The sequence below is a fragment of the Mauremys reevesii genome, linkage group 6, assembly GCF_016161935.1.
Source record: "Mauremys reevesii isolate NIE-2019 linkage group 6, ASM1616193v1, whole genome shotgun sequence".
Lineage (NCBI taxonomy): Eukaryota > Metazoa > Chordata > Testudines > Geoemydidae > Mauremys > Mauremys reevesii.
In genome coordinates, this window is record NC_052628.1 from 48,893,097 (window position 1) to 48,913,387 (window position 20,291).

General features: G+C 41.0%; 1 protein-coding gene across 3 annotated transcripts in view; it reads right to left on the reverse strand.

The window, feature by feature from the left end:
• Positions 1 to 20,291, reverse strand: part of SSBP2 (single stranded DNA binding protein 2) — a 256,126-nt gene that overhangs the window by 165,231 nt on the left and 70,604 nt on the right. For all 3 annotated transcript variants that reach the window (XM_039545650.1, XM_039545651.1, XM_039545652.1), the window contains exons 3-4: positions 17,220 to 17,281; positions 8,296 to 8,380 (exon numbers count right to left, since the gene is read on the reverse strand). In XM_039545650.1, the coding sequence (XP_039401584.1) occupies positions 8,296 to 8,380; positions 17,220 to 17,281 (147 nt within the window). The remainder of the gene's footprint in view (positions 1 to 8,295; positions 8,381 to 17,219; positions 17,282 to 20,291) is intronic.

The following is a 20,291-nucleotide window of genomic DNA, read 5'->3' on the forward strand; positions in this document are numbered from 1 at the left end:
AATACAGAAAAAGTTTTAAAAGATAAAATTCATCTCATGAATTACATTCTTTCTTACATATTTCTCACCTATTTAGTTTTACAATAGTGTTTGAAATCGATACAGAAGACATCTTCCTTTTAACAACAACATGTAAGTCAGTATCATAATGATTTAAAGAACCGTCTTAATGATCTCTTTCTGGTATTCACATCTGTGTTCTTTTTAGGCACCATTCTTAAAAATATTCTTCTTCAGTTTCATAAAATAATCAAATTGAAAGCAAGAATCTTATTACTGCACAATATGCCAAACACAGATCTTGTGATAAGCTTTACTGCTCTGCTAATATTCTAAGTGACTCATTTTAGATTTGCTTAACACGTGCCTGGAAAAAACAAAGGCTTAGAACATCCATCTACTATGTAGTACGATGAAAGATGAATGTTGAAGATCACAAACTGGAGAAGATATGCAACATCTAATAAGAACAGCTAAACAAATAATGCCTTTATGAGAAGTGGTGAGAAATGAACCTATGAGGAGGAAATGCAGGTAAGTCTCTTGAGGGAACACAGATGTCTGTGGTTGAATGGAACTGTCACATTCAAACATTACACTAAATGTGAAATGCACATTCTACAACACAAGACACAGGGAAGAAAAAAAATCTGTTTAATTTTTAACCAAATTATTGCCTTAATACTGAAGTGAGGGGGAGACTCTCCCCTTTGGTCTTTAATTCACATTATTGTGAAAAAATTCAGCATGAGTAAAAAACTGACATTTAAGAATTAATAGCTAGCCTTTCAGACCTTATTGTGTTCATTTGGGTTAATAACTGAAAAATGTGTTAAGATACATTTTGTTTTTATGTCACTTATTAGGGAAAGTCAGATTTCCTTGATTTTCCATACTTTAATGCTACAAGTTAGGCTACTGAAATATGTCTGCAGCGGATGATCCCTGACATTCCCACTGACATCATGTGAGGAATCCAAGCAGGGAAAAAAATTGAGGGAAGAATCAGGTGCATCTGAGAAGTAAGGTTGCCAATTTTGGTTGTACATATTCCTGGAGGTTTCATCACATTACATAATCTTTAATTAAAAGATTAATCTTTAATTCCTGGAGACTTCAGAACAATCTTGGAGGACTGGCGATCTCAGAGAGAAGGGAGCATGCAAAGAGTGCAGATAAAAGTCCAGCACATGGTGGGTATGTTGTATGATCAGTATTAAGGAATCATGCACTGCTACAAAAATACACTGGCTACAGCAGTTTTTCAAAATGAAAAAATATTCATTAGAAGGCAACCTGCATCTCTCTTCTCAGTAACTACTGTAGGCAACAAAGGAAATCATATGAAAAATAACATGCCAAAGTAAGAACACTGGGGGGAAAAGCAGATTATTCTAAAATTTTAATCCAATGTTTGTTCTCTATTGATAAATTAATGTTTGTACAGTACTTTAGTGATGTAAAGTCAGTGCTAAGTATTACCATCAGGAGATCTTTAACTCTAAATGCAGAGCATTTGTTAGCTAGTTTAATGGTCCTAATATTGTTAAACCATTTAATCTCCTCTTTTATTTAAGATATAACTTCATTCAAAGCTATAAAATGCATGTTATTAATGCATATGAATGAATGAGAATGGATCAATCTATGAGAACAATAAATATATGCATCTTACAAGCATTAAAAAATTAGAAATGGTAAAATCAGGTAAGTGGAATTTACTTGTAGATGTTGACATCAGTCACTTCAAAAATGATTACATACTTTCCTTTACAATAGATCTCTTAGGTACTTCAGATTATATTTCTATCAAGTGTGTTCTAATCCATCATTTAAATTGGTACAGTATTTAGCAATCAAACTATCCAAATCTCTATAAAACATGAGTATCATGCATAATCTCATTCATTAAAAAAATTAACAAAAAGGAAGCAAAGTTTCTAGAACAATTGAAACTGCATCTAAAATGTATTTACATACCAGAGAAGATCACACTTTTAGACTCTTATTTTTCAAGTATTAAAATGCACAATATAGAATATGTATACACATGAAAGGTTTTACTCTAAAGATTAAAAAAAAAATCTTTCTTGATTGAAACTTGGTACACCAAGAATATTGCTTCAATCCAAGTGGCAATAGTCAAACTTCTCAGGTGCTTAAAATTTAACTAGCACAACCTTAATTATAGCAGCAGACATACAACACTACAATGTGTATATCAAACAAGACTGCAAATTTAAATATGGGTAAGCAGATTGCTTTTACAAATGTGCTATGAGTTGATTGTTGGACACTTAGGGATAAATGTGTACTCAACAACATAGCATTGACAGGAGATTCATAGAATCTCAGAAATATAGGGCTGGAAGGGACCTCAAGAAGTTATTGAGTGCAGCCCCTGGAGCTGAGACACAAGTAAGTATACTTAGACCATCCCTGACAGGTGTTTGTCTAACCTGTTCTTAAAACGACCAGTGACAGGGATTCCACAATCTCCCCTAGAAGACTATTCTAGTACTTAACTATCCTTATAGTTAAAAAGTTTTTCCTAATATCCAACCTACATCTCCCATGCATCAGATTAAGCTCATAACATCTTGTCTTACAGTGGAGATGGAGAACAATTGATCACTGCCCTCTTTATAACACCCTTTAACATCTTTGAAGACTGTCATCAGGTCCCCACTCCATCTTCTTTTCTGAAGTCTAAAGACACTCGGGTGTTTTTTTTTTATCCTTTCCTTAGGGGTCAGGTTTTCTAAACCTTTTATCATTTTTGTTGCTCTCTTCTGGACTCTCACCAGTTTGTGCACTTCTTTCCTAAAGTCTGGTGCCCAGGACTGGACACAGTATTCTAGCTAAGGCCTCACCAATGCCAAGTAGAACAGGACAATTACCTTGCTTGTCTTACATTCAATTTGGAATCCACTATAATCCCAACATCCTTTTCAGCAGTACTATCACTTCACTAGTTATTCCCCAATTTGTAATTGTCCATTTGATTTTTTTTTTTTTACTATGTGTAGGACTCTACACTTGTCTTTACTGAATTTCATCTTGTTGATTTCAAACCAATTCTCCAATTTGTTAAAGTCATTTTCAATTCTAATACTGGCCTCCAAAGTCCTGCAACTCTTTCCACTTTGGTGTTATTACAAAAAAAAATTATAAACAATACTCTCCACTCCCTATCCAAGGTCATTATTGAAAACATTGACTAGAACCGGATCTGGGATTGAACCCTGTGGAACCCCACAAGATACGTTCTCCAAGTTTGACAGTGGACCTTTGATAACTACTCTGAGTATGGTCTTTCAACCAGGTGTGCACCCACCTTTTAGTAATTTCATCTAGACCATAATTCTCTAGTTTGCTTAGGAGAATGTCATCTGGGATTGTTAACTTCAATAATCCGCCAGTAGAGCCAAGCAGAAGAAAATAACAATACCTTGGGATTTATGTCAGTTGCAGTTAGAGCTTGTTGAAAATTGTTAGACAGAACATTTTACCATTGGAAAATGCTGATTCATCAAAATATTCCACAAGAACATGTACATTTTCATGAAATTTTGGTTTAAAAAAAAATCAAAGCCATGTTTTTCAATCAAGTTCTTTTCAACCTTATTGGAACAAAAAAAAATCTATATTTTTGTTTTGAAACAACTTTGTTTCAAATTTTATTATATTTTTAATTTTATATTATACCCATTATCTAACCAATTAGAATACCAATTAAGTGACCAGTTAGCATACCAATGAGCAAACCAAGTACTAACTACCAAATCAATTACTATACCTACTATCTGTTAGAATACCAGTAACAATAACAATTACCAACGTAACTAGCTTACTTGTAGTCCATGCTATGACTCATTTCCCCAATGACATAGTAAGACTTAAAACTAAATGATCTTTAGTCTTATAAATTTAATGAAGAAACATGAAAATAAAACATTTTCATAGTGTGTATGTTTATGTACTTACAGATGTACAATGCTCTGACACACACTTCTTGTATAAAAGCTACATTAACCTGGAGTTAACGTTGAGTACACATCAGTATTTTTAAAATATTACAGAAATACGTATCCTAAAATAAGTATTACAGAAAATTCTAAGTTAAGGTTAACTTAAGAGAAATTCAAACATGCTAAATTATGGAAATGCACAGCTGTGGCACGCAAACAAACTTAACTCTGTCCTGTAGTGACACCAGGAGGAGGAGACAAAAATCTAATATGTCTATAAAAGTCAGTTTAAAGTAATCTGGGACTACAAATTCTACTACACTGTAACTACAAATGTATAATTATTGCAAAGCGTCACTATAGGGTAAAAGTTTTTGAGGTTTTTAACATTTTAAAATATCTTACATGAACACTGAACAAGAAACCCAAAGAGAAGGCTACCAGGGGATATTATTTCTAATGATTTAAAGGTATGCAGTATCAGCTTCCAGCCAGATTCACCAGGACACTCAGGATACTTTACGCCACTCTGGAGCTGTATGATGCAGTCAGTATACTTGTCAGTTCCCCTAACTCCTGACCTCCACATTGCCCTACATCTCCCAGTTTTCTTCTTTGACCTATTCACCCATTTTCCCCCCTACATACATACAACTTCACTCCTGTGCCTCACATTTCCCTGCTCACATGCACACAGTTTCCTTCTCCCTGTTGAGAAGATTTAGAGTAAAAGTAGGGTGTTTGAGACAGTGGCGCAGCACAGGTGATTAAATATTATTAAGTTACTCTCCTCCTGCATCAAATGTTCTTAAACCTTTTTCCTGTTTCTTAAAAGCCCAAGTCAGAAAAAAAATATTAGATTATCTAGTTCATCCTACTAAAGTATATGTTGTTAAAGATGGATTCTCAGGGATAAGAACCAAGGATCACTAACACCCTAAACAAGAATAATTCTCTTAGACCAACAAGGTACATACCTAAGAAAGTATGAAAAAAACCAACAAACCTTCTGTGGCTTTGTTGTGCCTAACAATTTAGATATTACACATATTCTATTACTGAAATACCTGTATTACAATCCACCAGAATGGCTTTGATGTTATCGAATTCTAATACTGGCAATATAATGTACTTCACTGACCGTAAAATCCTAGCCCTCTTGAAGTCAATGGTAAAACTCTCATTGGGGCAGGATATTTTAAAACATTTGTGTTTTACATCTATTGCACCTAACCTATTAGGCAATACTTTTCACAATATCATTGCCATATGCTTCAATATGTATATACAATATATTTGTAAGAATTTAAAATCTAAAAGGAGATGCTAGACTTCAAAGTCATGTGTTGTTATAGTGAATATAATTAAAAGCAGATGAAACATAAAAACGGTATTGGTCCTGTTATATATCATATTCATAAGTACAGACAGTTAACTTCAATTGTGGCAAAAATCAGTGAAATATCAGATTCACATTTTTGTCACACTAAAGGCTGCACACATCCCAATGATATAGCTTGAAAAAAAAGTCTTACAACAACTAGTTATCTCTGTTATACTTCATGAGAGAGCACAAGTTATAATAGGTAATAGCAATAATAGGAAAATGCATCTATTACACAGGCACTGTCCCATAGAATAATTACAGGTAAGGCATATTTATTATCACCTAGTTATTAATTGTGCCATTTTACAACAACTGTAAAACAAAGCTCTGTTTTTTGCTTTGTGTTTTTTAAAGTAGGGAGACTTCAAAAAGCAATCCATCAATCTCAAATTAAAAACTGACTGTAAAGCAGGTTGACATGGAAAGGATGTGTGTAGGTCCTGTGTCTCCCTTCTTCCTTCCCTGATCTACTTCCAACCAGACCACGACCACAGTGACCAGTCTAGCCATACAAATATACATCTGTTTTATGCAAAACACTTAGCTGATTACTTTTTTGATATTTTTGAATGATGACAATGAACAACAGACAAAGCAAAATGAGCAATATGACTGAGTAGCAAACACAGAATAATAGAGATTATAACATTACAGAGGTCATGTTAAGAAAACAAAACACACTAGGTATTATTTTGATTCAACTACTGAAATCATCCCTCAGTGCATTTCCAAGTTTAAAATCAACAGTGAACTCTTTAATAGGAGATCTTGAAGAAACTTTCACGAGCTTAAGAGGCTCTTCTGGGCTCCAACTCATTTTCCATTTCTCAACATGAAAGTATCCTTCACTGAAGGTATCCTCTCATTACTAACTTACATCTAAGATTATTTCACAATTTTTAGAGTTTCAAAAACCTTTTACTTCTGGCACATCCCCTGTTATGTAATAGGCAGCAGGTATAAAACAAATACAAGGAAGTTCTTCACGCAGTGCACAGTCAACTTGTGGAACTCCTTACCTGAGGAGGTTGTGAAGGCTAGGACTATAACAGCATTTAAAAGAGAACTGGATAAATTCATGGTGGCTAAGTCCATAAATGGCTATTAGCCAGGATGGGTAAGGAATGGTGTCCCTAGCCTCTGTTTGTCAGAGGATGGAGATGGATGGCAGGAGAGAGATCACTTGACCATTGCCTGTTAGGTTCACTCCCTTTGGGGCACCTGGCATTGGCCACTGTCGGTAGACAGGATACTGGGCTAGATGGTCCTTTGATCTGACCTGGTAGGGCTGTTCTTATGTTCCTATGTTATGTTCTTATAATAGTATAATATTTTACTATAGTAGGTTTGTCACTCTAGAGGCTCTGATTTCCCCCAATTTACTTCACTGAACTCTGTTCCCTTCATTCCATCTGTAGAGTACATACCTGTAACACCATCAGAAAAACTCTGCCTCCAGAAGAGGGGGATTAAATACTGTTCTATTAACAGGAGCTATAAACAGCAAACGTCAAAATATTGTGCCCTTAAATAAACAAATACTAAAAGCAGAAAACGGAACTTAGATTACAGAAGTTTGATCTACTCACAGTAGTACACTTTTTAACAATTCCATTTCTCAGAAACACAATTTACCAACTCAGCAAACTACAATGAGTACATGGCTGGGTGTTTCCCCCCAGTTTTATTCTGGCTTTTTCCTCCATTTTTTTATTGCTCATGAAAGGTGTGGGATTGGTAGCTCTGAAGACTGTTGCCTTGTTATTTGTCCACAAAACAAGTACAGCATAGATAGCTGATGTGCAAAATTATTCATGCTGTCCTGCTAACTGGCCTCAACCCTAACAAGAAAGGACAATGTAAAGGGGTGATACAAGCATGATGCCCACTTATTCCCTGGTCTTTTTGCAGAATCTGATAGTTAGTGCTAATTGCTACACAATTTTCTGTCAACTAGGAATGGAACCAAGATCACCTCTAGTTCACATACTGTAAGATACTACGTAGTCATCGGATGATAACAATTTGGGTCAACATGCAGGATTCAAATGGGTAACCTAGAAGTTAAAGGCTTTTAATCTCATTATCAATCTTCTGATCCATCCAGACTTTGTCTAATAAGCATTAATTTCGCAATCTGTAATAACAGTCTACTTCACAATTATTTCAGAAAATATAATTCCACACAAAAAGGTAACTGAAAGTAATGATCTGACAAACTGAAAAAGAAACTGAAAAGAAACACACTTAAGACTAATACCCTGGCCAGATATTTGGCCCCACTACTGCTTCTGTGTGTCACTCGGGAGGCACATAGGGGCTATAAAGCCTTCTTAGTCAGCCTTCTGAGGATTCCATCAACACTGATGATGTACAATTGTCACAGTGGCTCTACTCCCTATCCTCACCCCAGCATAAGGGATGTGGTTGGAGAAAAAGGAACATGGGTGCTGCATTCTGGCTACCCTAGCTGCTGGAACAGCTCTTTTGGGCCATAGGCAGGCAAGGTAACTGACCAACTCTGAGGGTGCTTTAAGTTGTGCCAGGAGCTAAACCAAAGGGCCCTCAAAAGTCGCACACAGCCTCCTTTCTCCCTTATTCCTCCTATTGTCTTGCTCTGCTGGATCAGATGATTCAGCCCCTTATATTTAACTCACTTCATAATACCTAGTCTAAATACTGTAACATGATACGCTTCTTTAAAAGGTAAAAGGACATTCTGAGGATTTTACTTCCTTTCAGGATGCAAATGTACAAAGAACAATCTCATTCTAAGGAATCTATGGAAAGTAAATCAGAATACTTGAGATCAAGAAGCTGTATAGTGGATATTCCTTCTTTTTTTGAATCACTACTGCCCAGACATTTTTCTTTGAATATAATAATCAGACATACAATAACCAAATAGAGTAAGATATATATATATAAAAAACTTACATAATCATGAAAGGCTTTAGCTTCACTTGAATGTTCACATGTTTCTCGTCTTTCTGGAGCTGCACAGTAGAGATCCCAAAATACACTACAAGTTAAAAATAATGAGTTATAAAAATAGCAAGGAAATAATCATAATATATTGACTTTATATCTATAGATCACCTTCCATCCAAGGATCTCAAAACTCTTTATACATATTGTGACAAGATGGCCAATGTTAGTATGGTGGGTCCTGTGCTTTTCTTGAAAGGGGCTAAGATGCCAAATCTTGCCCCTGCTCTTGGGGTGCCGAGGGCCCCGCTAGTGGCCCGGGAAGGTGGTAAAGGAAGGAAGTGGGGGAAGGGTCTGGGTTTGCTCCTCACTCTGAGCCCCAGCCCCTCTCAACCCCTGCAGGTTCTTACCCTCTTCCCCCTTGGGTGGGGTACCTTCGGTCCTTAGGAACTGGGGAAGGGAGTCTCCCTCCCCTGCTGGGGCAGGGTCTCCCTTACTTCTGTTCTCTGATCTTTCAAGTCTCACAGCCCACCTCCAAGCTCCAGTCCTCAATCCTTCCTCCTTCTCTCTGACTGCCTGAAGCAGGGGGTTTTATTAGGTTCCTGACAGGGTCTTCATTGACTGCAGGTGCTCCAATTAACCTGTAGCCACCCTCCCTAGTCTCCAGGGAACCACGCCTTAATTAGCCTTGGGCTTATATATTTCCCCTCTAGCACTCTACCACTGCTCCCTGGCCCTTCAGTATCACATGTCCCTCTTCTCCCCCCCCCCCCCCTCCAATCACAGAGTTGGGCTACTTGGGACGAGAGACAGTGTTGTCGAGACAGGCTGTCTGCATTGCCGTGTTGGCTTCCGGATCTATGCTGTATGTGGAAGTGGAAAGGTTGTATGAATAGAAACCATCTAGTCACTCATGCATTCCTCTCCTTGGTTGTGTGCATACATTGGAGTGGGGCATGGTCTGTCACAAGGGTGAACCGCCACCCAAGCAGGTAATACCGTAGAATCTCCATGGCCCATTTAACCACTAAGCATTCCTTTTCTACTACAGTGTACCGTTGCTCCCTGGGCAAGAGCTTTCAGCTAAGGTAAAGGATTGAGTGCTCCTCATCCCCCACCATCTGCGAAAGGACTTCCGATGCATCGGTTTGTAGGATTAATTCCTTTTTGAAATCTGGGGCTATGAGCACTGGGTGGCTGCAAAGGGCCGTCCTTAGGTCTGTGAAAGCTTCTTCTGCCGCCTCGGTCCACTTAACTATCTCCGGGCCCTGAGCTCTTATCAGGTCCGTCAGAGGCACTGTCCTTGTGGTAAAGTGAGGGATGAACCGGCGATAGTACCCCACTATCCCTAAGAATGCTCTGACTTGCTTCTTGTGGATCGGGCAAGGCCATTCCTGTATTGCCTTCACTTTGTTCCATTGGGACTTCACCAGGCCCCTTCCGACTACATACCCGAGGTATCTGGCCTCGGCTAACCCTATTGCACATTTGGATGGGTTAGTGGTGAGGCCAGCCTGTCTAGGAGTATCTAGTACCGCTTCCACTTTCCCCAGGTGCATCTCCCAGTCAGGGCTATGGATCACCACATCTAAATAGGCGGCAGCATACTTGGCATGGGGTCAAAGTAATTTGTCCATCAATCGCTGGAAAGTTGCGGGGGCCCCATGGAGCCCAAAAGGGAGGACGGTATATTGGTAAAGGCCATCAGGTGTAGAGAAAGCTTTTTTTCAGCCAGGGGGATCTACCAGTAGCCTTTTGTCAAGTCCAAGGTGGTCAAGTATCGGGCCTTGCCTAACTGATCCACCAGCTCATCAATACGTGGTATTGGGTAGGTATTGAATTGGGATCCCTCATTTAACTTCCAGAAGTCATTACAAAACCTCAGGCTGCCATCAGGCTTGGAGACCAAGGCGATAGGGCTGGACCACTGGCTGTGTGATTCCTCAATCATCCCAAATTCCAGCATCTTCCTTACTTATGCCCTAATTTTTTCTCTTTTTGCCTCTGGTATGCGATATGGTTTTATCATCACCCTTGCTCCGGGACAGGTGACGATGTGGTGTTGAATCAGCATCGTACGGCCTTGTTGTGAGGAGAACACGTCTTGGTTCTGCTGGATCATTTTGACAACCTCTGTTCGTTGTTCTGGGGCTAATTCGGGGGATATCTTTTCTTGCCCTTGTGAGCCATCTGCCTGGGATGGAGCTGCAAGGACGGCCAGGCACGCCTCCCGATCGAGCCAGGGTTTTAGTAAGTTGACGTGGTATATCTGCTCTGGCCTTTGGTGGTCTGGCTGCTTCACCTTATAATTCACCTCCCCAATGGCTTCCACGATCTCATAGGGTACACACCAACTGGCCAGGAGCTTACTTTCTGTTGTTGGTACCAGCACCAGCACCCGTTGACTGGTTGAAATTTCCGTGTTTTTGCCCGACGATTGTAGTAGGTTTGTTGGGCCTCTTGTGCTTTCTTCAAATGCTCTCGTACTATGGGGGTCACTTGGGCTATTTGTTCTCTCATCTGGGCTATGTGTGCAATGACGTTCTTCCCCGGGTTGGGTTGTTCCTCCCATTCCTCCTTCGTGATGTCTAATATGCCATGTATTATATATCCATACAGTAGCTCAAAGGGGGAGAAACCAGTAGATGCTTGGGGATCTTCTCATATTGCAAACATCAGGTATGGTAGGAGGGTATCCCAGTCTTTTCCACTTGGGCCACCACCTTTCGGATCATGCTCTTAAGAGTGCGGTTAAATCGCTCAACCAGACCATCTGTTTGGGGATGATAGACCGAGGTCCACAAGGCTTGGATGCAGAGCATAAGTCTTTCATTACTCTCTACATGAAGGGAGTCCCTTGGTCTGTCAGACTCTCCTTTGGGATGCCTACCCTAGCAAAAACCTGCACCAGTTCTTTTGCGATCACCTTGGATGTGGGGTTTCTTAAAGGAATGGCTTCAGGGTACCATGTAGCATAGTCCAGGATGATGAGTATGCTTTGGTGGCCCCAGGCCGTTCTTTCTAATGGGCCCACTAGATCCATTGTTATCCTTTCGAAAGGAAATTCAATTATAGGAAAGGGTACCAACGGGGCTCTTAACTGAGATTGGGGGCTATGCAGCTGGCACTCTGGGCAGGAGGCACAATAGCGCTGGACTTCTGCCCGTACCCCCGGCCAGTAGAAACCTCCTTAGGACTCTATCCAGGGTCTTGTCTGCTCCTAAATGTCCCCCGAACAGACGACTGTGAGCTAACTCTAATACGGCCTTTGTGTGCTTCCGTGGCACCAAGAGCTGCTCTACTACTTCCCCCCATATTGGCACTACCCGATACAACAGATCCTGCTTGATTATATAGTATGGCCCTGGGCCTTTGGTTTTCACTTCTACTGGCACACCATTTACCTCTACTACCTCCTCCCTCACGTTCGCATATGTGGGTCATTGGCTTGGTCGTGCCCAAAACATTCACATGTGGGACCGATCTGGCCTGATTCTATTGGATTTGGCTCCCCTCCTTCTCTTGGGGTGTTTGTGCTGGGGGCCGTCTCTGGGTCTCCACAGGGCCTCCTCCCAACCAGGGCAGCTCTCTGGTTTGCCGCCAAAATCCTGGTTCCTAATCTTTTGTCTATCCTCCTTTCTCATCTGGATTTCCGGGACTTCCCAGGGGGTGAAAATAACTCTGGGGAAAACCCAGCAAAAACTGTGGTATGATCATCCATGGGCACGTCAAACTCTGCTCGGGGTTTACTTCCCTCCCCAAACTCAATGGGGGGGAGTAGGCTCTCAAACCCATGGAAGTCCCTGCCAATTAAGACTGGGTAGGGGAGCTTGGGGACCACCCCTGCAGTCATCTTGGTAATGTTTTCCTGGATCTCAATCCATATTGGAATTGTGGGGTTGAAATTTACTGTGCCGTGGACACATGTCACTCCAGTGCTCTTGGCCTGGCTCAGCTGGTCTTGCCCCACTAACTTCCCTGAGACCAATGTGACAGCACTCCCAGAGTCCACCAAAGCTATGGTCTGGATGTCATTCATCTTTACTGGCCTGGTGTACTCATGTGGGGCCGTCACGACCCCCACCAGGCTGATTAGGCCACACTGGTCCCCGGGATCCCCCAGATTACATTGCATGGGTTCTTCCCTGTTGGGGCACTGGGCTGCTATATGCCCTGGGCCCTCTGACTCGCCCACCCAACCCTCTCCCCCCAGACCCTCAGATCTTTTTGGGGCCTCAGGCCACTCCTTGGTGCCTGTTCTTCCAGCAATGGCTTTCCTGGAGTTCTCGATGATCCGAGGCCTCAGGGTCGGGACTGGTTTCCTGAAACACCGTGTTTCACCTCCCGGGCTTTCGAACAGTTCATGGGCTGCCAGTTGTCTTTCTACAAGGGTGACCAGTTCGTCATAAGTGGAGGGGTCATTCTGGCCTACCCAGGCTCGGAGGCCCGAGGGTAGTCCCCTCGTATAGTAGTCTAGCACCAGGAGCTCCATCGTTTTCTCCAAGCTGAGAGCCTCCAGGCGTAACCACTTCCAGGCTAGGTGTATTAGGTCAAATAGTTGTGATTGCGGTGTCTTGTCTTCACAGTACTGCCATTCATGGAACTTCCGGGCTCACAAGGCTGTCATTACTCCTGCCCTGGCCAGGATCTCTGCCTTCAGTTGGCAGTAATCTGCAGCCTCCTCTGCAGTCATATCATAGTAGGCCTTCTGGGCCTCCCCGCAAAAAAATGGGGTGAGGATGCCTGACCATTGGTCTCGAGGCCAGGTCTCCCACAGGGCTGTCTTCTCAAAGGCCAGGAGGTATGCCTCCATATCATCCTCCCAGGTCATTTTCTGCAGACAGTAGCTGGCCCGTATGGTCCATGCCTGTCATAGCCGCGGCTCAGCTCCGTAAGGGCCTTCACCTGGTTCACTAGTTCCTGCAGCATGGCTCGATCTTGGGTAGTCTGGGTCATCAGCAGGTGATTGGCCTCTTGCTGCAGCCACATGGCCTCCTGTTGGGCAGCTGCCTGTACCCAGGTAGCCTCCTGCTGGGCAGCAGTGGCTTGCACCAGTGCTTTGATCACATCCTCCATCTTCAGGCAGGGTGGTCATGACCCACCCTGGATTATGTTCACAGCGCAGTGACAAGATGGCCAATGTTAGTATGGTGGGTCCTGCACTTTTCTTGGCAGGGGCTAAGATGCCACCCCTTGCCCCTGCTTTTGGGGCGCTGAGGGCCCTGCTAGTGACCCAGGAAGGTGGTAAAGGAGGGAAGCAGGGGAAGGGTCTGGGTTTGCTCCTCACTCTGAGCCCCAGCCCCTCTCAACCCCTGCAGGTTCTTACCCTCTTCCCCCTTGGGTGGGGTACCTTCGGTCCTTTGGAGCTGGGGAAGGGAGTCTCCCTCTCCTGTTGGGGCAGGGTCTCCCTTACTTCTGTTCTCTGATCTTTCAAGTCTCACAGCGCACCTCCAAGCTCCAGTACTCTGTCCTTCCTCCTTCTCTCTAATTGCCTGAAGCAGGGGGGTATTAGGTTCCTGACAGGGTCTTCATTGATTGCAGGTGCTCCAATTAACCTGTAGCCATCCTCCTTAGTCTCCAGGGAACCATGCCTTAATTAGCCTTGGGCTTATATATTTCCCCTCTAGCGCTCTGCCACTGCTCCCTGGCTCTCCTGTATCACAATATTAATGAATTAAGCCTGATGACAGCCCTGTAAGGTAAGAAAGAACTATCTTCTGATTATCTGAGGATGTAATGATGTCCCCCATTAAGACCACGATAGATTAGTCCAAGAATATCAGCACTGCTATAAGTTAGTTTAGTGCACAAACTGTTAGAATATGGAGCAATGGCTGGAACTCCATATTAACCTCATATCTTGTGTGTGCCTACATTTACTTCCACAAAACACTACAGGGCACAAAGAGGCTGAGACTTGTCCAAAGTCACACAGTAAGACAGTGGGGAAAAAAACAGGGATAGTACTTAGACCTTCTAAAGTCGCTGTACTGTGCCTTAACCAAAAGACAATAAAGCAGCATATATATGGGTAAATGTAAGAAGTGGGAAGAATACTATGATATACATCTTGGCTTAAAAACAGTGGGAAAAAATTGTGATGCCTTTATCAGGCCCTTTTTACACTTTGGAATGGAGCAGTGTTTAAAAATAGTGTTAAAACAGAGTTTATATACTTCTCCTTCTGAACTATTTTTAACAGGATTTAGCCAGCTGTATTAACTGAATAAAATAAACAATGTTTACATATAATGTTTGAGCTATTTTATCATTGCAGTCTCAAAGTCCCTAGAATCAAAAGATCTGCTATTTTCTAAATCACTTTAAAGAATAAAATCAAAATTGAGTTTTATTTGGCTGATCTCAAACATATGTGTTGGAGTTCCTCTAAGACCTCTTTCAATTGGTTCCCCAAGAACTCAGTTCAACTCCAGTCTCACTACTTGGGTTCCTTTATTTGGCATACAATAATGCTACACTGCGTTGATCCGACTCAAGCATAGGAGGTGGGTATAGGGCATACCACACACCCAAAGTTACATTGTTTTATGTTTCAGCTTATTTTGTCTGTTGTAAATGGTTCCCTGGGTACCCCTTACCTTAGCTGTCTTTTAGCTTATTGACCCATTTACCTCCCTAATTCTGTCTCCCAAGAAATGAATCCTTACCCATAGCCAACTACTCATGTCAAGCCAGACCTATAATACAAGAGACCCAGTTTAATTCCTTAGATTTATCTTTTGGTCATCCTGCCATAGTAAATAATTTAGGAAAACTTTAATTGGCGTACTGACAATTCCACTGCAGGCAATCACTATTAAAGGTGAACACAGAGGTCAGGAAGACATAAGGAGCAAAGTTTCCTTATAGAATTTCAGACACAGAACTCTAAAAACAAAAACAAAAAAAACAAAAAAAAACCATTTGGTAGTGATTATGCCACTTTGCACAGTTGTATACTTATTACATACTTTTCTGGGGCCAGGTCGAACTACTATGTCACCTGTAACTTCATCCTTTGTTGTCAGTAATCATCATGATTATCCATTCATAGAGTATATATGTACATATCGGATGTGTCTGGAATCCCATACAGATACAATTCAGCTTGACTCAACAGCAGTTCCTATGAATTATGTTTTCATCCACTGTTCCAATAGTAAACTTTGGGATACAATATATACACACAGACACATAGATACATGTAAGTAAGTGTGATCATATGTGAAAAAGTATAAGGCACTCATGTGGCATACTTGTCAGAGATAATGGGCTACCTGAGGAAGAGATGGGATTTGCAGAGTTTTTTATGCTGCCCATTTAAATAATTCTTTAGCTTACCCTGTTGATGTTAGTAAACTACTTTTGTAAGCCAACACCATAGAATTCTTCCAAAGGAGCATGAGTGCACTCATTGATTTGACCATGTGGAAAACTTTAAGTGTGGGTTTAACAAGCGAGGCCCTCCTTGAGTGCCTCCTGGTGGCATGAAGGTGCCCTACAGATGCCCAGCATCAGTTCCACCCCATTCAGAGTCCCTTCAAACACTTCAACACTCTCTTGGGTTGATAGCCTTGTCCCAAGGTAATTTATTATTATACATGTCTCAAAGACATAACTAAAGTCCCATATCATAATTCAAAACAACTCTGCCTCTGCTGTCTTTTGTCACTCTAAAATCTTCTTCAGTCCCCAATCTTCCTTCAAATGGAGGGTTCCTGGTTTATTCCCATCATTCCCAGTAAAGTTCAAAGGCTAAAATGAAGCAATAACATAAACAACATCTGCCCACCTTGGGCTTAATGAAAGTCTCATATCCTTCCTGGGTTCTTTCCCAGTCCCCTGCTCCTTGTACGGGACAGTGGCCACAAAGCCTCTCTCTATGGCCTTCCTTCACCCCTGCACTCATACACATTGGCAGGAAATGCCCCCTCTCCCACTCTGGAGGCCGCTGACTTCCTTCAACCTCCATTTTCTCCCAGATCCCTGCCCCTCATATAGGATGATAGCCACAGGGGGACTCCCTAGCTCTTCCTATGGCTCTGGAGTCTCCACCATCCATGTCTCCCATATTTCTGACCTGTCTCTCCTCTCTCCTGGATCCCCAGACTCCTTATATAGCTTCTGACCCCTAATCAGGCCTAGCCATAGCAAACCAGTTTAGTAACCCTCTGACACTGGCTTAAGTCCAGCCCTATTTAGCAAAGCACTTAAGAACACGTTTAAGTCATATTTCAACTTCAATGAGACTTAAGCACATGCTTCAAGTTAAGTATGTGCTTAAGTGCTATAGTGAATTTGGGCCACAGGCAGTTATGTGGATAGTGTATTTTATGTCATTTTCCAATGACAGTATAGTTTATCATCTCTGCTTGTATTCTTAACTCAATTTTTTCCCATATGAAAACTTATTTTTAAATGCATTATTTACTGCAAGACTCACTGCAAACAAAGTATTGAAACCTGTTCCAGTTCTAATATGATGTGCTAACAATGTCATCTTTGTAATACACACTTTTGCCCTAGTAAAAGAAAGTTTTGGAGAAACAACTAGAGTGATGAATACCACAGGCTAAGGATTTCAACATGGAACTGCGTCTTTTCTTAGGGAAAAAAACAGAAGAAATAAATGAAATCTAAAACGATATGGCTATGTCTCTTGGGTATGTTTTTTAGGCGACTCCATTGTTATTATTAGCTTCTTTCATTGTTTTCGACACCAATTATTCTTGATGAACTCAGTATAATTTGTACAAAATTCAACTGAATTTCTTTCATGCCTCAAAAAGTTTAATAAAAAAGAATTTGTCAGCTTAAAACAAGGATGAAAATTTGGTATTTTACTGTTCTTTTTCCTCCAATTTTAAGCCTAGCTATTCGACTCCACTCTCAACCTACTTTAATTGGAAGGAAAGAAAATTATTAACACTTACCACCACCAAGAGTGCAAGAATCCTGGGGGCTCCCCCAATGTGATGTTTTTTTCCCATCTTATCTAAAAAGAATAAAAATCAAGTATTTTATGCTTTTCCACTCAGTCTGAACAAGATACATTAACTACTCAACCAGCTAGGAAAGAGATAATACATGACTGTGCAGTTAGAAAAATATTTATCATCATGAATTTGGGATGACCACATAACTTAACACATCGTACCACCACGTACTCAGCATTTGTCACATATTTTGCAGAAAACCTATTTTAGAAATGTTTTACAGTGTTTTTAAAATTTGTATTGGTACAACATTTTGTATCCCTCTGCCCAAAGCTAGATGTTTTAGTTAAGCCCAAATGTACAGGTATGAGATAGAAATTAAAAGTAATATTTAAAAAAATCTCTAAAAATTGTATGCAGTGCTCATGAGTCAGAGAATTTTAGAAAAACTCAAGATGCTCCAAGGATAATCCTAATGACTCAGCAGGTGGCAGTCTTCCCTCCAGGTCCAAATTGCACCAGTGTTTCAGCATGGTAAGGAGCATTGTAGTAGTGCTGGAGGTAACTAATATTTAACAGTAATTTTCACAAAGATACAGCTGTTAGGTAGAAGGGAAAATCTAAAAATCGGAATTTAGCTTGGACATAGGGGATATCACAAATCCCTCCACTAGTTACAGCTGGATATAGTATTATATACTTGCTGTCTAAACTATGGAGAAGTATTGGTGTTTAAACATCAAACGTTATGACACAGAGGTAGCAACAATTCTATGTCAGTGGTGAGTGAAATGAGTTCTACTTTTGTGAAGTGCTTGGGAGTCCTTTGGTATGAAAGGTGGTGATGTGTAAAAATAATATTCTTAATAAAACGGACAATGGTTAAAGCTTGGATTTTCAGAAGAAAAGTTTGAGACAGTTTGGTACCTAACTCCCATTGAATTTCAAGGCCCAATTCTCAAGGAATTTCAAGAACAGCTGATCAGACGCCTAGAAGGTCTGCATGTAGGTGGCAAGAGGAGGATACACACAGCCCAAAGGTCATCCCGAACAAGCACCAATAAATCTGTTCTACCATGTTATGATGTACTGTGTAAATGCTGCTTACTTTAACAGCAAAACTATTTTATACATTTTTTTAAATTTATTGGGACTATTTATTATATCCTTCTGCTGGTAAAGTCAGTTACTATGAAGTAACTACACAGGGCTCAGGAGAAAACATAAATAATAATAGCTAGGGATATAAAAAGTATCCTTTCAAATGTAGAAATCCTGCGTAAACTATATCAGATAAAGTGTAAATTAGAATAAAAGGCAAAACAAGAAGTATAAAAACATTTTTTTAAAAATTAAATGCTTCAAATGCACTGGTATCAAGAAGACTACATGCATCCATTGGGAATAACTTGAAAACTTAAGTAAATCACCTGGAACAGATGCTATTCTTCAACGGGTTCTAAAATAAACATAAAGTAATGTACTAAGAAAGATGTGCAGTATGTACTTAACACCAAAACTGTTAACGAAGACTGGAAAGTCATTGATCTGGAGTAAAATTCATACCTGTGCAGAGGGCCAACATAAAGCCTACGTACTACTTAAATCCTTCAAAACATGGCTTGATGCGGATTTAAGTGGTGCATAGGCTTTGTGCTGGCCCTCTTCGCAGGGGTACATTTCACTCCAGTCAGCTTCTTCAAAACAAGAGCCTGTGGAAAATAAGAGAGCTTTCTCTTATTTTTTATGAATATTGTATGTTCTTCTGTTTACCTGCTGGATATTAATCTGTCTGACTGCATAGATTTAAATCTAAAGAGTCTGTTAGGAAGAGCAGGCCGGAAATGAAACAATTCCAGAGATATCTTCAGGGAAAATATCAAGGGTCCTTAAGAGAACAATAAGCAGGCTATTAATAGGGAAATACCTACCTTACTGTCACCAGCCAGATAATTTTTCCAGGACGAGGACAAAAGACACTGAACTGTTAAAAAAGCCCTGCATAGAGGAAGGGGCATGGAGAGTGAGTGGAAAGCAGCTGGGGGAAAACACTGGGACAGATACAAGGGAAAGAGAACCTGCTGCAGGGGAGTCTGTCCCTACCAGCCCAGATGTCAGGTTACCTGGCCTAAGTGGAAGTTACCAAAACTAGCAAGGAAAGGATAAGGTATAGGTAAGACCCAGGTATGTAGGCCGTTCGTTGTTTTACCCGGTTTCTTCACTTGTTACTATCCTTTGGGTGAATAAACAATACGCTGGTTTTGGAAAAGCTGTTTTGAGTCACTTTATCAACTGTTGGTCACATCTACCTGAAGGAAATTCTCTTGCAGGAATCAAGTCCTGCTAGAGGAGCCACAGTTGATTAATAGGAGGGCTGCAACTCAGAGATCCAATCTAAAAGTGATTGACTTCCAAAGTTCCACCCTTTAAAGAGGTTAAAAGACAGGGCTACACTTGCAAATTTGCAGCGCTGCAGCAGGGTGTGAAAACACACCCTCTCCAGCGCTGCAAATTGCGGCGCTTTGAAGCGCCAGTGTGGTCAAAGCCCCAGCGCTGGGAGCCCGGCTCCCAGCGCTGGGGCTTTGACTACACTTAGCGCTTCAAAGCGCTGCCGTGGCAGCGCTTTGAAGTGCAAGTGTAGCCATAGCCTAAGGAAGCAAAGTCTGTATCCTGAGGGGTGCACTTGAGAGGGGACTATGAAAGGGTTCAAAGTGCAGCTCACCCTGTAACTATGACAGATCCCAAGGGGATTCTAGGACTAATGACCTGTGAATCTCAGTTCTAAGAAAATTCATTTAAAAAACAGAGTATCACAAAATCTAGGAAAGCTTGAAAAAACAATTTCTTAGGACATTATTTTACAGACTAATTGATTGCAATGTCAGATTTCCTGATATCCATCTGAAATTTTCCCTTTCTTAATTTTGTCCCATTACTCGTAGTTACACTCTCTTGTACAACTTTAAATAATGTATCTCGATCTTTGTTGCTTACACTTTTCAAATAGGTATAGACTGTCAGTCATCACTTAGCTAAGCTATACATATTTAGTTCTTTTAGGGCCAAATT